General features: G+C 62.2%; 1 protein-coding gene and 1 long non-coding RNA gene across 3 annotated transcripts; both read left to right on the plus strand.

Annotated features, from left to right (window-relative positions):
• The first annotated feature begins 1,822 nt into the window (after window positions 1-1,822).
• Window positions 1,823-14,349, plus strand: ABCG4 (ATP binding cassette subfamily G member 4). 2 transcript variants are annotated; one of them, XM_027655569.1, is made up of 15 exons: window positions 1,823-2,206; window positions 3,661-3,898; window positions 6,064-6,181; window positions 6,256-6,388; window positions 6,643-6,693; window positions 6,850-6,995; window positions 7,271-7,394; window positions 7,624-7,738; window positions 7,943-8,082; window positions 8,181-8,279; window positions 8,404-8,572; window positions 9,102-9,202; window positions 9,375-9,533; window positions 9,653-9,771; window positions 9,868-14,349. In XM_027655569.1, exons 2-15 carry the CDS (start codon window positions 3,670-3,672, stop codon window positions 10,091-10,093), a joined length of 1,929 nt encoding a protein of 642 aa, XP_027511370.1. In that variant the 5' UTR covers window positions 1,823-2,206; window positions 3,661-3,669; the 3' UTR covers window positions 10,094-14,349. The 2 variants fall into 2 exon arrangements, with proteins under 2 accessions (XP_027511370.1, XP_027511371.1); XM_027655570.1 differs by lacking the exon at window positions 1,823-2,206 and adding an exon at window positions 2,298-2,411.
• Window positions 3,084-14,349, plus strand: LOC113952967. The gene is made up of 3 exons (XR_003529707.1): window positions 3,084-3,097; window positions 11,796-11,799; window positions 12,835-14,349. It is a non-coding gene; the product is annotated as an uncharacterized LOC113952967 (long non-coding RNA).
• Window positions 14,350-14,829: the final 480 nt, after the last annotated feature.

The raw sequence follows: 14,829 nt of genomic DNA on the forward strand, positions 1-14,829 counted from the left end.
GGCAGAGCTGGAGTGTGGGATCTGCAGAGCAGCCTGGCCAGGGCTGCAGCACCCATTGCTGAGGAATCAAGTGGGTCAAAACTGCCCTGGGAGCACTGGGGCCAGCACAGACAACTGTGAGGAAAGGTTTCACCTCCCAGGTGCAAAAATCTTTCCCGTGGGCAGCTCCACACACTGACTGCTGGGCTCCTTCCAGGGGGTCACTGGTCCTACCCTGAGAGCCCCTTTCCCCAGGGGCCACCAAGAGACATTTGGTTCCAGCCAGGAACAGCCTTGTGCTCCCAGAGGATTGCCCTGACTTCCCTAGGAAGCAGCAGTGGAAAAGCCAGAGTTTTTATTCCCCCAGGGAAGGAGGAGGTGGTCTGGAGCACATGTGATGGCATTGCTGGGGGAGCTGGAGGACTAGCAGCACTGCCATGGGTAATTCAAAATATATTTACAGGAAACCACCCAGGTTTTCCCATCATGCACAGAGGTTCTGCTCCCTGCTCTGTCCCGGGAGCCCTGAACATCCATGACAGAACCAGGACAGGCTCCCTCTGCCACTGCCACTGTCCTGGAAGTGTGTGAGCCACCATGGGGACACACTCACAGCCACTGTAGGAAGGTCCTAGCTGGAGACCAGAGGGATGCTGAATGTGCCCATGGCACTGCCCACCAAGCCTGGCTTGGCACTGGACTCCATCCCTGCTTCCTTCCACCTTGAAATGACTCCCCAGCAGGATGCTGCAGCAGATTCTGGTTGCTGCATGGCCACCAGCCTGGGCTCAGGATCTCCCAGCCCTGACTCATGCAGCTGAGCAGGAAGGGGATTAGCATCAAGGAGGTCCCTTCCAGGCCCACCTTGTGCCCACCTGCAGGGCAGCAGGGCTGTTTGGCACCGCACAGAGGGGGCCTGGGCTGAGACCTGCTAATGGTGAGTAGCCTGGGGGTGGGAGGCAGAGTGAACTGGGTGAGTACCACATGCCTTTTGCTCCATGAGGAGATGACTCAAGACCTCTGTGCAGAGCTTGGCTCCATGGGGACCTCCTCATGCCCTCCCCTGGCCCAGCCCATGGGCTGCTTTGCCCCATGGCCTCCCCTGACTTGATTGTGCTCTGCCAGGGGGCCAAACCTCTGCCCTGAGCTGTGTCCCAGCCCAAGGCTGGCTATGGGAGGGGGGAAGCTCTCCTTGGCTCAACAGATGGTTTTTTAATTAATACTCTTGTTAGTGCCACTCATTTCCATATGTCTTTCGTGCTTAAGTGCTGTGGTGGGAGAGAGGTGTGAGTAACAGTGAGGATGGAGCCAGGCACGGTGGAGGTGCAGGGGGATGGCAAATCCTGCAGGATGAGCTGCACAGGGGAGGGTGTGCTGGGGAAAAAGCCCTGGGGAGCCAACCCCATATCAAGACCCTTTGTGGCCAGTTTTCACCCCACCAGCCCCAGCTCCGGGTGCCTGGGGTGGGTTTCCCAGGCAATGCTCTGTGTGGCAGCCCTGGTTTCACCCAGGGGTGGCTGCACGGGGGTCAGTGCAGGGCAGAGCAGGGGCAGGAGTGGGTTTAGGGGGTGTTGGGCTCACTCAGGGAGTTTTGGGGCTCGTTCAGTGGGTTTTGGGCTGAGGTGGCAGTGGAGGAACTGCGGGGGGGGTGTCCCAGATGCGAACGGGAGCAGGGGGGTGCGGAGACAGGGCTGGCAAAGCCCAGGCGTGTGCTCCGGAGATGCTTAGGGCCTGCCGGCAGGCAGGCAGAGGAAATAGAGTCGGTCCCTTTAAGAGGATTTTTTCGCTGCCTGGCAGCGCTGCCCGCCCGGGCAGCCCATCCATCCATCCATCCATCCAGCCCGCCGCCCATCCCGCTCCCCGCCCGGCAACACCGGGAACGGGGCTGGCGGAGAGGGGCACCCCCGAGCAGCGGGGGCTGCTGGCCACTGCGGGGCCTCTGCTAGCCACTGCGGGGGTGCAGCTAGCCACTGCAGGGCCGGGGCGACCCCCGCCCGCCCCGCCCGCCCAGCCCCGCGGAGGGATGGGGAGGAGAGCCCGGCCAGGGACCCCGGGCAGCGCCCAGCGCGGCTGTCGCTGCTGAGAACCGCCCGCCGAGCCGAACCGAGCCCCCCACCCCGCCCGGCCGGGCCCCCCGGACATCGCCCCTTTGTCTGCGGAGGAGGAGGAGGCGAGGCGGGGGCGCTGCGGGAGCGGAGCCGCCGCGCCCGCACCCGCACCCTTCCAGGTGAGGCTGCGGGAGAGCCGGGACCCCTCCCCGGGCCGGGGGGGCAGGGGATGGAGGGGGCCGGCGGGGAGCGGGGATGGAGAGAAGGAAGAGCATCCTCGGCAAAGCCTTCCCGTCCCCACCCCGCGCCTCGGGGCTGGGCTAAGCCGCGCAGAGCCGCTTGCGGGGTTTAGCGCTCCGTGAACGCCCAGCCGGAGGAGTCAAGGTGAGCCCGAGGGCGCTCCGTGCCCGCTGCCCCCCCTGAACCCCGCGTTCTCGCACCCCGTGGATGCTGGGAACCCCCACCCCTCCTGCCCACCTCTCCCTCCCCGGGGCTGGGCTGGCTCCCCTCCAGTCCTGGAAGGGCTCAGCCCGCAGCGGGGGCTGGGCTGGGGGCTCTCCCGCAGCTCCCAGCCATCCCGCTGCCCCTCGCCGCTCCCGCCGCAGCGAGGCACTGCCCGCAGCCCCGGCTGGATGTAGGTTAGCGAGGCGGGGGGACCCCAGCCTGGGAGGTGAGGTGGGCGCTGGGCACAGCCCAGGCTCCTTTTCCTGCTGCTGCAGGGATCCCCGACCCCCTCCCAGGCTCTGAGACCCGAGGTTAGTGCGTTCCCCCCCCTGCCTGGCCCTGCATCCCCCCAGCACCGCAGAGCCCCCAAGCCAAGCGGAGACACGAGGAGCTGGGCTGTGCTGCAGCCGGCCAGGGGAGGACTGCAGGCAGGAGGATTTCGGGCAGATGTGGGGGTCAGCGTCATGGCCCCAGTTAGTGCTGGCCTGCTCTCTGAGGCTGTGCTGGAAAGAGCCAGGGAGGTGAAATGATGACCTGAGGGAGGCAGAGAAGGTCTGGCAATAGTAGGGCCCCCTTCCTGTTCTGTTAAGACTATTCCAGCAAGCCCACGAGGACCCCGGGCTGGGGTCTAGTCTGTCCAGGACTGGTGTGCCCCAGGAGCCTGGGTGAGGCACAGCAGGCTTTGTCCAAGAAAACAGCTGGAACAGTCAGCTTGCTTAGGATTTCATGCCTGTGTTCCCTCAGGCCAGGCCAGGCAGGGGCAGTTCCTGGTGAGCCTTTGGGGACATGCAGGCGTAGGGCAGAACATCAGCTCTCCCACCTCCTACCCTGTGACAGACAGGACTGGGGCAGGGAGCCCAGCAGCCCCGGGGCTGGCAGAGCTGAGCACGCTGCCAGCTCTGCTGCCAGAGCCGGACCAGCCGCAGGAGGTGCATCAATTATTGACTGTGGAGCTGATCAGCTGCTCCCCGTGAGCCCCTCAGTGCAGAGGCTCAGCCGCCCTGTCCGGGTCCATCCTCCCATCCAGATGTGGGTGCTGGACCCAGCTGGGCAGCGCATCACAGGGCAGGGGGGGCAGTGAGGCCTGGAGCCAGCAGGGAAGGGTGAGAGAGGACTTGCTGTGGGCTGGTCCCTGCAGTCCCTGAGAGAGGCAGCCCGCTGCGAGCCCATCCCTGTGCGCTTCCCACAGAGCGGCAGGATGGCGGAGAAGGGCATGGATCCCGCCTGCGTCTCCATCGCTCTGGAGGACACGGTGTGCCACGCCAGCCCCCCGGACGCCCCGCTCCTCACCACCCACTTGAAGAAGGTGGAGAACCACATCACGGAGGCCCAGAGGTTCTCCCACCTCCCGAAGCGCTCGGCCGTCAACATCGAGTTCATCGACCTGTCCTACTCCGTGCGGGAAGGATCCTGGTGGAGGAAGAGAGGTGGGAGCTGGCGGGTGGGGAAGGGCAGGGCAGGGACACCCCGCTCCTGTTGTGCATGCCATGATCTCACCCTGCTCTGTCCGAGTGCCAGGGGCTGTTTGCAGCCCTGCTGTGTCTGGCTGTTGGTGCTGGGTGCCCGTGGGAGGAGGGAAGGCTTCGTGTCCCACAGCAGTTGCTGTGCAATGCAGGAGGAAAGCACAGCGCATTCCAGGGAAACCTCTGGCTGGGGCTATGTGGGGAGAGAGACAGGGCAGAGATGCTGGGGCAGCCAGGGTGGCTGGGTTTCCCCAGCACTGCTGTTTGGGGTATGATGGCTGTGTGGGATGTGCTGGCAGCAGGAGACCCTGGGGGTGCCCCAGCTCAGAGCCTGGCAAGGAGGACGTGTGGTTTGCAGGGATTTCCTCTCCAGTGGTTCCCTGTGCAGCTGAGGCCACGGTTCCCTTTGCTGTGTGTGACTCTGGCCGAGAGCTCAGGGAGGGGAGAGGGGAGGCAGATGGCGGCTGGTGGGTGGTAGTCTGCTTTAATTAGCGCTCTCGGTTAATGGGATGCCAATCAGGCAGCCCGATAAGATGGAGGGGGAGCTGATCTCCAGAAGGCAGGCAGGGATGAGCGGGGATCGAGGTCACAGCGCTGCCCAGAGAGGTGCCCTGCCAGCCAGGAGTGCTGGGTGGAGCCTCTGACCCCGACCCCAAACCAGGCTGTGCAGCTCGGGAAACTGAGGCACTGAGAGATGTGGGGACCAGCCCCAACATCCCAGAGGATGCTGCCCGCCTGTTTATTTGGGATGCTGAGGAAACATCCCGGGGGGAGCCGCGGCTCAGCCGTGGGTTGTGCTGTAGCTCCCGGGGAGGGGACCGGCTGCTTGCCTTGCAGGGAGGGAGGGGGAAAAGCTCGGGAAGCTGGACCCCCTAGGAGATGCCGAGGGGTACCGGGGTCCCCCGGTGGGAGGGCCGCTCTTCTCCGCCAGGCCAGGCAGAGCCGGAGGAGCCGGCGGGGGGGCTCGCGGTGCCTTTGTCCACAGCCCCCAGCTCCGGCTGCCCCGCTGAGCTGAGGAAGGAGGTTACTGGCAGTCAATGAACGCGAGTAACCGCTGCGCAAGCTGCAGTGGCGCCGACGTGAGCAGCATGCGCGGTGCGGGGCCGTGCGTGGTGCCCGGGGGGGCTGCCGGGCACGCTGGGCTCTGCTGCCACCCTGCACAGCCCCCCGCCCTCCCCTCGCTGCCCCTCTGCCAGCGGGACCCGCTGCCGTGCGCGGGGTGCCAGCTCCGAGGGGTGCAGAGGAGCAACTGGGGATGCTGGTGCTGGGCACCCTGCCCAACACCCCCCTATCCTGGGCACGGACAAGCCAGAGGGGCTCCCCACAGTGTGGTGGGACCGTGATGGGAGGTGGATTTATTGCCCCCGTCCCACACCACCTGCCCCCGTGGGGCGCGGAGGGGGCGTGTTTCCCTTAGGGAGATGCTCAAGCTCGGGCCGTGCTCCCAACACAACACCCTGTATCCTGTATCCCGTTGCTCTCCTGGCCAGGACTGCATTTTGGGGGCAGCTCCTGAGAGCCCGAGGCTGTGCTTGTTCCCTGTTCCCGACACATCATGTTCCTTCTGCCAGAAAATGCTAATCAGCTGCGTTTAAAGCGGAGATAATTCCAGGTCTGATTAGCAGTGGCTGCTGCCGGGCGGCACAGTGTGAATGCCAATGAAGGCAAGAGTTTCCAGCAGGATTGGGGACTCTGCCTGCCCTGTGCTGCCCTGCTCCTCCCCATGCCTCTCTCCCTGGCCCCAGGGATTGGGATATGAAGACATGCCCAGGACCGATGTCACAGCCTGGTAATCCTCCTTAGCAGCTCTGTGACCTGACCCAGGGATTTCCCTGGTCTTTGCTGTGATCCAGGTCATGAGCTTCTTCAGCACTGGAAACCAGTGGGATCAGCCAAGGCCCAGGGTCAGGGATCGTGCTGGAGGTGATCCTGCTGTGGCCATAGCCCTGGGGACGCTGATGGAGACGGGCCCCAGGCACATGCAGCCCCTGGCACGGCACATGGAAAACCTGAGTTCCCCCGACACCAGCACATGGAAACCCTGAGGTCCCCAGATGCCAGGATGGCATCGCATTCCCTGTAGCCCTGCTGCCCTGTGAATCCAACCCCCTGCTGCTCTCTCCCTCCAGGGTACAAGACTCTCCTAAAATGCCTGTCAGGGAAGTTCTGCCAGCGGGAGCTCATCGGGATCATGGGCCCCTCGGGCGCCGGGAAGTCCACCCTCATGAACATCCTGGCTGGCTACAGGTGAGGCTGGGGAGGGCTGGGGGTGCAGGGCTGGGGGTCCTGTGCTGCAGTCCCTCACACCTCCTTTCCTGCAGGGAGACTGGCATGAAGGGGCAGATCCTGGTGAACGGGCGGCCGCGGGACCTGCGCACGTTCCGCAAGATGTCCTGTTACATCATGCAGGACGACATGCTGCTGCCACACCTCACCGTGCTCGAGGCCATGATGGTGAGCCAGGCCAGGCAGGAGCCTGCTGGGCTCTCTGGGCACCTCTGGGCTGCGTCCTCGGGCACTGAGCCCAGGCTGACATCAGGCATTTCCAAGGGCTGTCTGGGATGCGGGAACAGAATCCTGCTGTTCTTGCTGCCTTCACCCCGAGCTGCTGCTCTGGGATCTTGGCTGGGCAGGGCTGGGCCACAGTGCTGCTGGATCTGTTCCCTGCATCTGACAGTTGTGTCTCCCTCCCCCTCTTCTCCCTGCAGGTCTCTGCTAACCTGAAGCTGAGCGAGAAGCAGGAGGTGAAGAAGGAGCTGGTAAGTGCAGAGGAGGGTGGGCCCAGAGCCCCCTCACCTCTCCCCAGGGTGGAGACAGCGGGTCCCTGAGGGGACCGAGGGGCTCCCAGCGAAGGGAGATGGCAGGGATGGGATGAAAGTCCATGAAAGCCTCATTCACCATGGGCTGTCTCACAGGTGAATGAGATCCTGACAGCCCTGGGGCTGCTGGAGTGCTCGTACACCCGCACCATCTCCCTGTCGGGGGGGCAGCGCAAGCGCCTGGCCATCGCCCTGGAGCTGGTCAACAACCCCCCTGTCATGTTCTTCGATGAACCCACGAGGTGAGAACAGGGGGGCTGGGGCTCCCCAGCACTGCTCAGCTGGGCTTCCCCTGCCAGGGGCACTGGGGTGGCCAGTACCCTCCAGTGCCCACCTGAGGGTGGGGTGGGACTGTGCCCAGGGGCTCCAAGAGGGCTGGGGCTGATGCTCCTCTCCACTGATCTGAGAGGAGGGTGCCCACAAGCAGGGGCATCTTTAGGATGTACTACTCCTCCTCTCAACTCTGTCCTTCTCTCTCTCTGCTCTCTCCTCTCTGCCCCTTCCTGCGTGCCCACAGTGGCCTGGACAGTGCCTCCTGCTTCCAGGTGGTGTCCCTGATGCGCTCCCTGGCTCAGGGTGGGCGCACCATCATCTGCACCATCCACCAGCCCAGCGCCAAGCTCTTTGAGATGTTCGACAAGGTTTGGGCTGGGATGGGACACAGGGATCTTCAGGGGGTCCCTCTGGCCCTAAGGGCCAGGAGAGAGGCCATGGGAGGGAGGGGCTGTAGGCATTTGACCTGGGGTTTGTGTGGCACACAGGGGTCTGGCAAAGGTGCCCTGTGACACCCCAGGGTAGGGAGGTGGGTGGGAGCAGGTGACAGTGCTCTGGCTGCTCCTCACCTGCCATATTCTTGGCTTTCTCTTGCAGCTGTACATCCTGAGCCAGGGCCAGTGCATCTTCAAAGGCATCGTGACCAACCTCATCCCCTACCTGAAGGGTCTCGGCCTCCACTGCCCCACATACCACAACCCCGCTGACTTCAGTGAGTGCCCCTGCCCCAGCTGGGGCTGCAGAGGGTGGCAAGGTCCAAACCCAGAGCCCAAGCCCTGGGGGCTGCCCAGGGGCAGGGGAGATGCCTCCAGGTTGCCCAGGGGAGATGCCTGCGCCCTACCCGTCAGGTGCTGGCTGGGGAAGCGGTGGCAAGGGCTGGCTCAGCACCTCTCAGGGGTCCTGTGTCCCCCCACAGTTATCGAGGTGGCCTCAGGAGAGTACGGGGACCTCAACCCCGTCCTGTTCCGTGCCGTCCAGAATGGCATGTGCACCATGGCTGAGAAGAAGAGCAGCCCTGACAAGGCAGATTCATCGTGCCCAGCACACTGTGGGACGGTGAGTGGGGTCAGAGGGGCCTCCTGCAGGTGCCCACCCAGGGTGCTGTCCTAGCAGCACCCTTGACCCACATCCCTGACTCGCCTCTGGCCTTGCAGGACGTGGATCACATCGAGAGCCACACATTTGCCACCAGCACTTCAACCCAGTTCTGCATCCTCTTCAAGAGAACCTTCATCTGCATCCTGAGGGACACGGTGAGGGCAGAACAGGCTGGGACAGGGCTCAGGGGATGGGGCCTGTTGGCCACCTGGGGCTGGCAGAGGCAAGGATTTAAATGGGGGCTGGAGGGGGCTCAGGCTGTGCCCTCTGTGCCTGCAGGTGCTGACCCACCTGAGGTTCATGTCCCACATCTGCATCGGGGTCCTCATTGGGCTGCTCTACCTGCACATCGGCAACGACGCGGGCAAGGTCTTCAACAACACCGGCTTCCTCTTCTTCTCCATGCTCTTCCTCATGTTTGCTGCCCTGATGCCCACCATCCTCACCTGTAAGGAGCTCCTGCCCCACAGCCCTGCTCCCAGCCCTTGGGGTGCTCCAGCTGAGCGCTGGGCAGCGTGGGGGGCAGCCCGATGACTTGGACAAGAGGGGGGGAAAAAAGACAGGAGAAGGAGGGAAAAAAATCAAACAAAGAAGAGAGGATGAAAATTCTGCTCGTGTGTATTGCATTTGCTCCCTGTTTGGCTGTGATATGCTTCTGGGTTCAGTGGAATGCTGGGTTATTTCTTTTTCTCTGATAAACTGTCTGTAAAGCTGCATTTTCAGCCACTTTAACTCTCTTTCACTTCCTCAAAAAGTGTGCCTAAAAGCCCCCAGTCAAGCTGACTTTTCCATGAGGAAAGTTCCCAAATCAGTGTCTGATTTTTTTTTTTTCCCTGATGAAGGTTTGGGCAGAGGCAGGAGGTTACCTGGAGCTCTGTGCTGGGGCAGCATCACCCCTGCCTGCACCCAGGATGGGTGGGAGTGGGGCTGGAGCCCCCCAGGACACTGCTGGCTGCTAACTCCTTGTTCCCACACAGTCCCCCAGGAGATGACTGTATTCCTGAGAGAGCACTTGAACTACTGGTACAGCCTGAAAGCCTATTACCTGGCAAAGACCATGGCAGATGTGCCCTTCCAGGTGAGGCTTCAGCTGGATTCAGCCACAACCCTGATGCTGCTGTGCCCTGTTTGCACGGCCACTTGTCCCGTGCCCGGGCTGGGCTTTGTGGGGTCCCTGCACCCCCCAGGAAGGGTGTGTGGGGTGAGCGTGCCCGTGGGTCCAGCAGGGTGGTCTCTGTGCCCCTGTGCAGGTGATCTGCCCCATTGCCTACTGCAGCATCGTGTACTGGATGACGGGCCAGCCCCCCGAGGCCACGCGCTTCCTGCTCTTCTCCGCCCTGGCCACCGCCACGGCCCTGGTGGCCCAGTCCCTTGGGCTTCTCATCGGAGCTGCTTCCACCTCCCTGCAGGTCAGACGGGGCTTTGCCTGTCTCATGGAGGCTTGCAAGGAGTCCCATGGCAATTTTGGGGTGTGGGGGGAGTGGTTCACCCCTGGACAAGGATGTGACACCCAGCTTCTGCTCCCCAGGTGGCCACTTTTGTGGGACCCGTCACTGCCATCCCCGTCCTGCTCTTCTCGGGCTTCTTTGTCAGCTTCAAGACCATCCCCACCTACCTGCAGTGGAGCTCCTACGTCTCCTATGTCAGGTGGGACCCCACACTCTGGCCAGAACTCCCTGTCCTGGGCTCCCCTGGGGCTCCTGTGGTGCCCGGGGTGACTCTCTCGGGTGTGCTCTGCCCTAGGTACGGCTTTGAGGGCGTCATCCTCACCATCTATGCCATGGAGCGCGAGGACCTGGAGTGCCTCGAGGACTTCTGCCCTTTCCAAAAGCCCATCAAGATCCTGCAGGAGCTGGACGTGGAGGAGGCCAAGCTCTACCTGGACTTCCTCATCCTGGGCATCTTCTTCGTCATCCTGCGGCTCCTGGCTTACCTGGTCCTCAGGTACAAAGTCAAGTCAGAGAGATAAAGGGGCCCCCACGGCCACTCCCGGGCCTGGCCTGCTGTGAGGGACCCTCTGTGGATGGACACGGTGCTCCTGGCAGGCCACAGACCGTGGCAGAGGCACCGGTGGGTGCCAGCCAGGCCTGGCTCAGTCGAGAAGGGTTTTGAGACATCTCGGAACTGTTTTAACCTTTCCACACACACACTCTTCATTGCAAAACGTTTTGTACAGCCCTGGCATGTGCCACCCTCTCTCTCCTGGGAACTGCTGGACCCCACGGAGGAGGTTGGGTCCCCTCTTGTCACCCCTGGGACAGCAGGGACGCTCCCAAGGAGGTGGCTGTGTGCCCAGCAAGGCTGAGAGGAGCAGGATGCTCCAGGCAGTGGGGAGCAGCACCCAGGGGCTGGAGCTGGGAGGAGAGGAGAGCAGCACAGCCCGGGCTGGGAGTGCAGCACATGGCCCCGTTCCTCGTCCTGGCTGGCACCACGTGAGTCAGTGCTGAGAAGAGCCCAAAGATGCAATAGGCCAAGTTGCACAAGGCTTTAGTGTTTCCTGTTGCTGCATCTCCTTCTTCTTTCAGCACAAATCTTCCCTCTTTTTTTTCTTTAATTTTTCCTTTTTTTTTTTTCCCACGAACCCCACTGCACCCCAGAGGGGAAAGGGAGCCAGCAGCCAGCAGGCAGAGGAGGACCTGGGGCTCTGTCTCAGACTTCTGCTCTTGGTGCCATCCTCAGAGATGGGATCTTCAAACCTGGGGATATGGCAGGGTCTGTGAGAGTAGGACAGTAATCTCAGACCTTAGGGAGTCTCATGTTCAGTCCCTGTTGTCTTTGGGGTCTCAGACAAGAGGGTCTGACCCAAATCAACCAACGTGGAGAGAAGTGACTGGTCTCTTCGAGAGCTTGCATGGAGCAAGGAGGATTTAAGTTGCCACACCCTGCCAGTGCCAGGAGGCTGGAAAGCAGGGCTGGGCTCGGCTATGCCATCACTGGAGCCTCCACTGCAGGAGAAGAGCTGGCCCTGAGCCCTTCCCTTGCAACCTCTCTCCTCCCAGCACAACTGTGGTTGTCTCAGCAGGACAGGGCAGAAGAGCCTCGCTCAGCACTGGCTGTGCAAGGAGGGGATGGCAGGGACACCCAGCCTTGTCACAGTGCCAGCCTCCCTCCCAGGGTGACACTGTGCAGAAGGGAGTCCCAGCAGTGTTTGGAAACCAGGTGAGCTCTCAGAGCAGTTTGTTTGCAGTGGGTGTGACCCGGACACTGGGAAGGGCTCTGAACCTTGTGACTGGTATCAGGAAAACGTCCCTCTTGGCAAGTGTCTCCTCCGAGGTCACCTCCCTCTCCACACACCTTGCAGAGGGAAGGCAGGTCGGGGCACCCTGCTGGCTCTCCAAAGGAACTGAGCTGAGCCCGGAGGTGGTGGGGCATCTGCACGAGCTGCTGTGCTGGGAACACCACATGCTGCTTGGCTGCACAGCACAGGCTCTGTGTGTGCTGGCACTGGTGTCACTGGGCTGCACTGGTCACCCACGCACATGGGATGGTTTCTGGATGGGGAAGGCAGCTCTGCCCTACCCTGGTGTGCTGGCCCTGGGTCAAGTGCAGCCTGGGAGGTGGTGCTGCTGCTGGCACTCTGAGCAGCCAGGGATTGCAGGGCAAATGCCAGACTTCAGCAAAGTCCTGGAGACTGATCTTTGATTTCAATGGCTCATGTTGGGACTGCACAGCAAGGTCTGGCTGGCCTGACACTGATGCTGGGCACTCAGCAAAGCCGAGCTTCCCCTGCCTGGAGAGAGGGCTGCCAGAGAGGTTTGGCCACAGGGCTCTCCTGCACAGAGGGTCTGGAAGCAGGACATACCCTGGTGCCCTTTCTATGCTGGGTATCGGGGTCTTCCACAGGGAGTGTTGCCTGACTTATCACTATGTCTCACAAAATTCCCCTCTGGGAATTCCTCCTGGATCTTCCTTCGCTGCCAGCCCCATGCAGGGAGCTGTGCCACCTGGGGGGCTGCAGTCTCCCACAGCCACAGGGGCACAGTGGAGTGGGGAATGGTCCCTGTGCCTGCTCTGTACGAGGTGGATGGATGGGCAGGGAGCCAGGGGGATGCTGGGGCTGTGGGCTGTCACCCTTCTTCCACCTCCTTGTCTGTGGAGCTGATGGGACTGATGCCCTGCTTCTGTCCTGCTCTTGAGCAGGGACTAGTTAAGCCTGGCTGGGCTGAGGGTTTTCCCAGGATGGATCCCAAGCTGGCAGGAGGTGTCAGTGGGGCAGCTCTGCACAGCTCCTGCCTGCTCCTGGCATTTGGGCTCTGCTTCCCACACACTGGAGGCAATGCCATCCCCAGTGCTGTGTCCTGCTGCTTCCTGCACCTTCCAGAAGGTTCCACCTGGACACCCCTGTGCCATCACTGCTGCTCCCAGGAGGATCAGGACAAGATGGGCTAGTGATGGAATGGAGCAAAGGGGCTGCCAGCAGGCACATGGGACTGCCACTGCCCGTGTCCCTCAGGCACAGGGGTGCTCAACACGAGGCTTTGGGATGGGCTGGCTGAGCTCAGAAGACTGTTGGGGCAGGTAGCTCCTCAGGTGGCTGCTGGGACCAGCCTGTCCGGGATGGGGCAGCTGGAGCTCCCCCAGGATGCCCAGGAGAGCTCAGCACAGCCTGGGCCTCTTGCACTGGTGAGTCACGGTGTCCCAGCTGAGCAGGTCCATGGCCACTGCGGGGCAGAGGGCCAGGACAAGCCCTGGAGCTGGAGGATGGGTGAGGGCACTGGGGAGTGGGGGTGATGGGGCAGGCACCCCTCATCCCCAGGGCAGCAGGAGGCACGGGGAGGTGTTGATACGAAGGGGCTGCAATGAGTGAGGGATCTGGGCACCCTCAGTGCTGCCTGAGGAGTGAACTGAGCCATGGCCCCTTCCCTCCCTGCCAGGACAATCCCAGAGATGGCAGAAGGCACAGGGAAATGCAAAGGGAAGAAGCACTTTTGCACTGAGCCCCCAGGTTGTTGTGGCTGGGCTGAGCACCTGGGTTTTATTGCCCCTCTGCTGCCCGGGTGGTCCCCTCCCTGCAGGAGCAGGGCAAGGGGGGCTGTCTCTGCCCTGGCATAGCAGGGGCACGGGGTGCAGCCGTCCTGCTCAGGGGGGCCCTCGGTGGAGCAGCAAGGATGCACTTTATCAGAGCAGGGAAGCGGTGCCGTGGGTGCTCCAGGATGCAGGAATCCCCCGGGAGAACGCGTCTGGATAATCATGAGGAGTGTGATGGAGGAGAGCAGGCTTCTCCCCCCACATCTCCTCTCCTCTCCTGCCCCTGCCTTCCCTTGTGATGCACTTTGAGTGGACGAGGATGGGGGTTCAAGCTGTGGCTCCAGCTCCCTGGGAATCAAAAACTGCTTCAGCCCCTTCAGCCCAAGTTGCACCAGGTTCTGCCTCTCACAGCTGCTGGGAATGCAGGCAGGGCAGGCAGGGGGATGCCACTCACCTCCATGCATGGCCAGGCCACCTTTGTCACACGCACAAGAAGAGCAAATGCATCATCACCCGCCTGGGGTTTGCTGGAGGGGAGACTGGGCTAGAACAGGGAGGAGATGGGGCTTCTCCCAGGGTTTCACCCCTCTCCCAAATCAGGCAATAAAACAGTGTTTCCTTCTCACTGTGTGTGGACACCATTTGTCCTGTCCCTCTGCCACGGGCAGCCCTGGGATCTCTGAGTGTGTCCTTCCCCCTGTGGTTTTCCAGTCCTCACCGTGTCCACCCATGCAGTGGGGGCTGCACAGTAGGGTGCCTGTGAGGTACAGGGCTGAGGGGACCATGCAGAGAGGTGCAGCCATTGAACCCCACCTTTACACACGACCACAGGTGTGAGCTGTGCTTCCCCTGGGGCAGTTTGCCAAAACAAGCTGCAGGTAACCCCTCCAAGGCTGAGGGAGGGTATATCTGTCGTGGTAGCTGGTCTGGGTGGTGTTTGTCTGGGTCCTTCTGCCTTGCTGGCAGGAGGCTGAGAAGCAGGACCAGGGCACTGCTGCCCACAGCTGCAGCCTGGCAGGAACCAGGCAGGGTGGAGGTGAGGCCCTGGGCCCTCCAGGCTGGGCTGCACACGCAGGTAAGTGCCCCGCAGGGACGGGGTGCCAGGCCCCAGCTCGCTGCTGGCACTCACCAGTGCCCACAGAGGGTCCCAGGAGCTGTTGGGGCAGGAGGAGATGTTGTGATTGATGTCGGTGTTTCTGAGGTGCCAGCTGTACTCGTTGGATTTCACACATCAATAAAACCTATATTTATAGTGTAGTGCCTGCATGTCTCGTGCTTCTGAGTGCTTCAGGGGGACACACGTGAGGGGAGAGGTGTGTGCCCAGGTCCTGGGGTTGGGGGGGGCAGTGTCTGGGCATTTGGGGTGTGAGCATCGTTACCCACGTGTGACCACTCTGCCCCAGCACCCCAAGACAGCACCCAGGGATTAAGCAGGGTGCATGTGGCAGCACTGACACAGCTGTCCCTCGTCTCAGCACCACCAGAGCTGACCTGCAAGCAGCGAGAGGGCAGGTACAGATGTCTCTGTGTGTGTGTGTGTGTGTGTGTGTGTCTCTGTGTCTGTGTCTGTGTGTGTGTGTGTGTGTGTTACACAGCCAGGCAAAACCACCCGCGCTGAGGTCCAGCTTCCTCCAGCTCCTTTTCCTGGTGGGGCTGCTGTTTTGTTCCCTGCTCCCTCTCCCTGTGAGAGGGTGGCAGCCGAGCGGCTGATTTGCTCAGGAGCAGAACCCATCCTCG

Source organism: Corapipo altera, unplaced genomic scaffold (genome assembly GCF_003945725.1).
Source record: "Corapipo altera isolate COAL_440 unplaced genomic scaffold, ASM394572v1 71, whole genome shotgun sequence".
Classification (NCBI taxonomy): Eukaryota; Metazoa; Chordata; class Aves; order Passeriformes; family Pipridae; genus Corapipo; species Corapipo altera.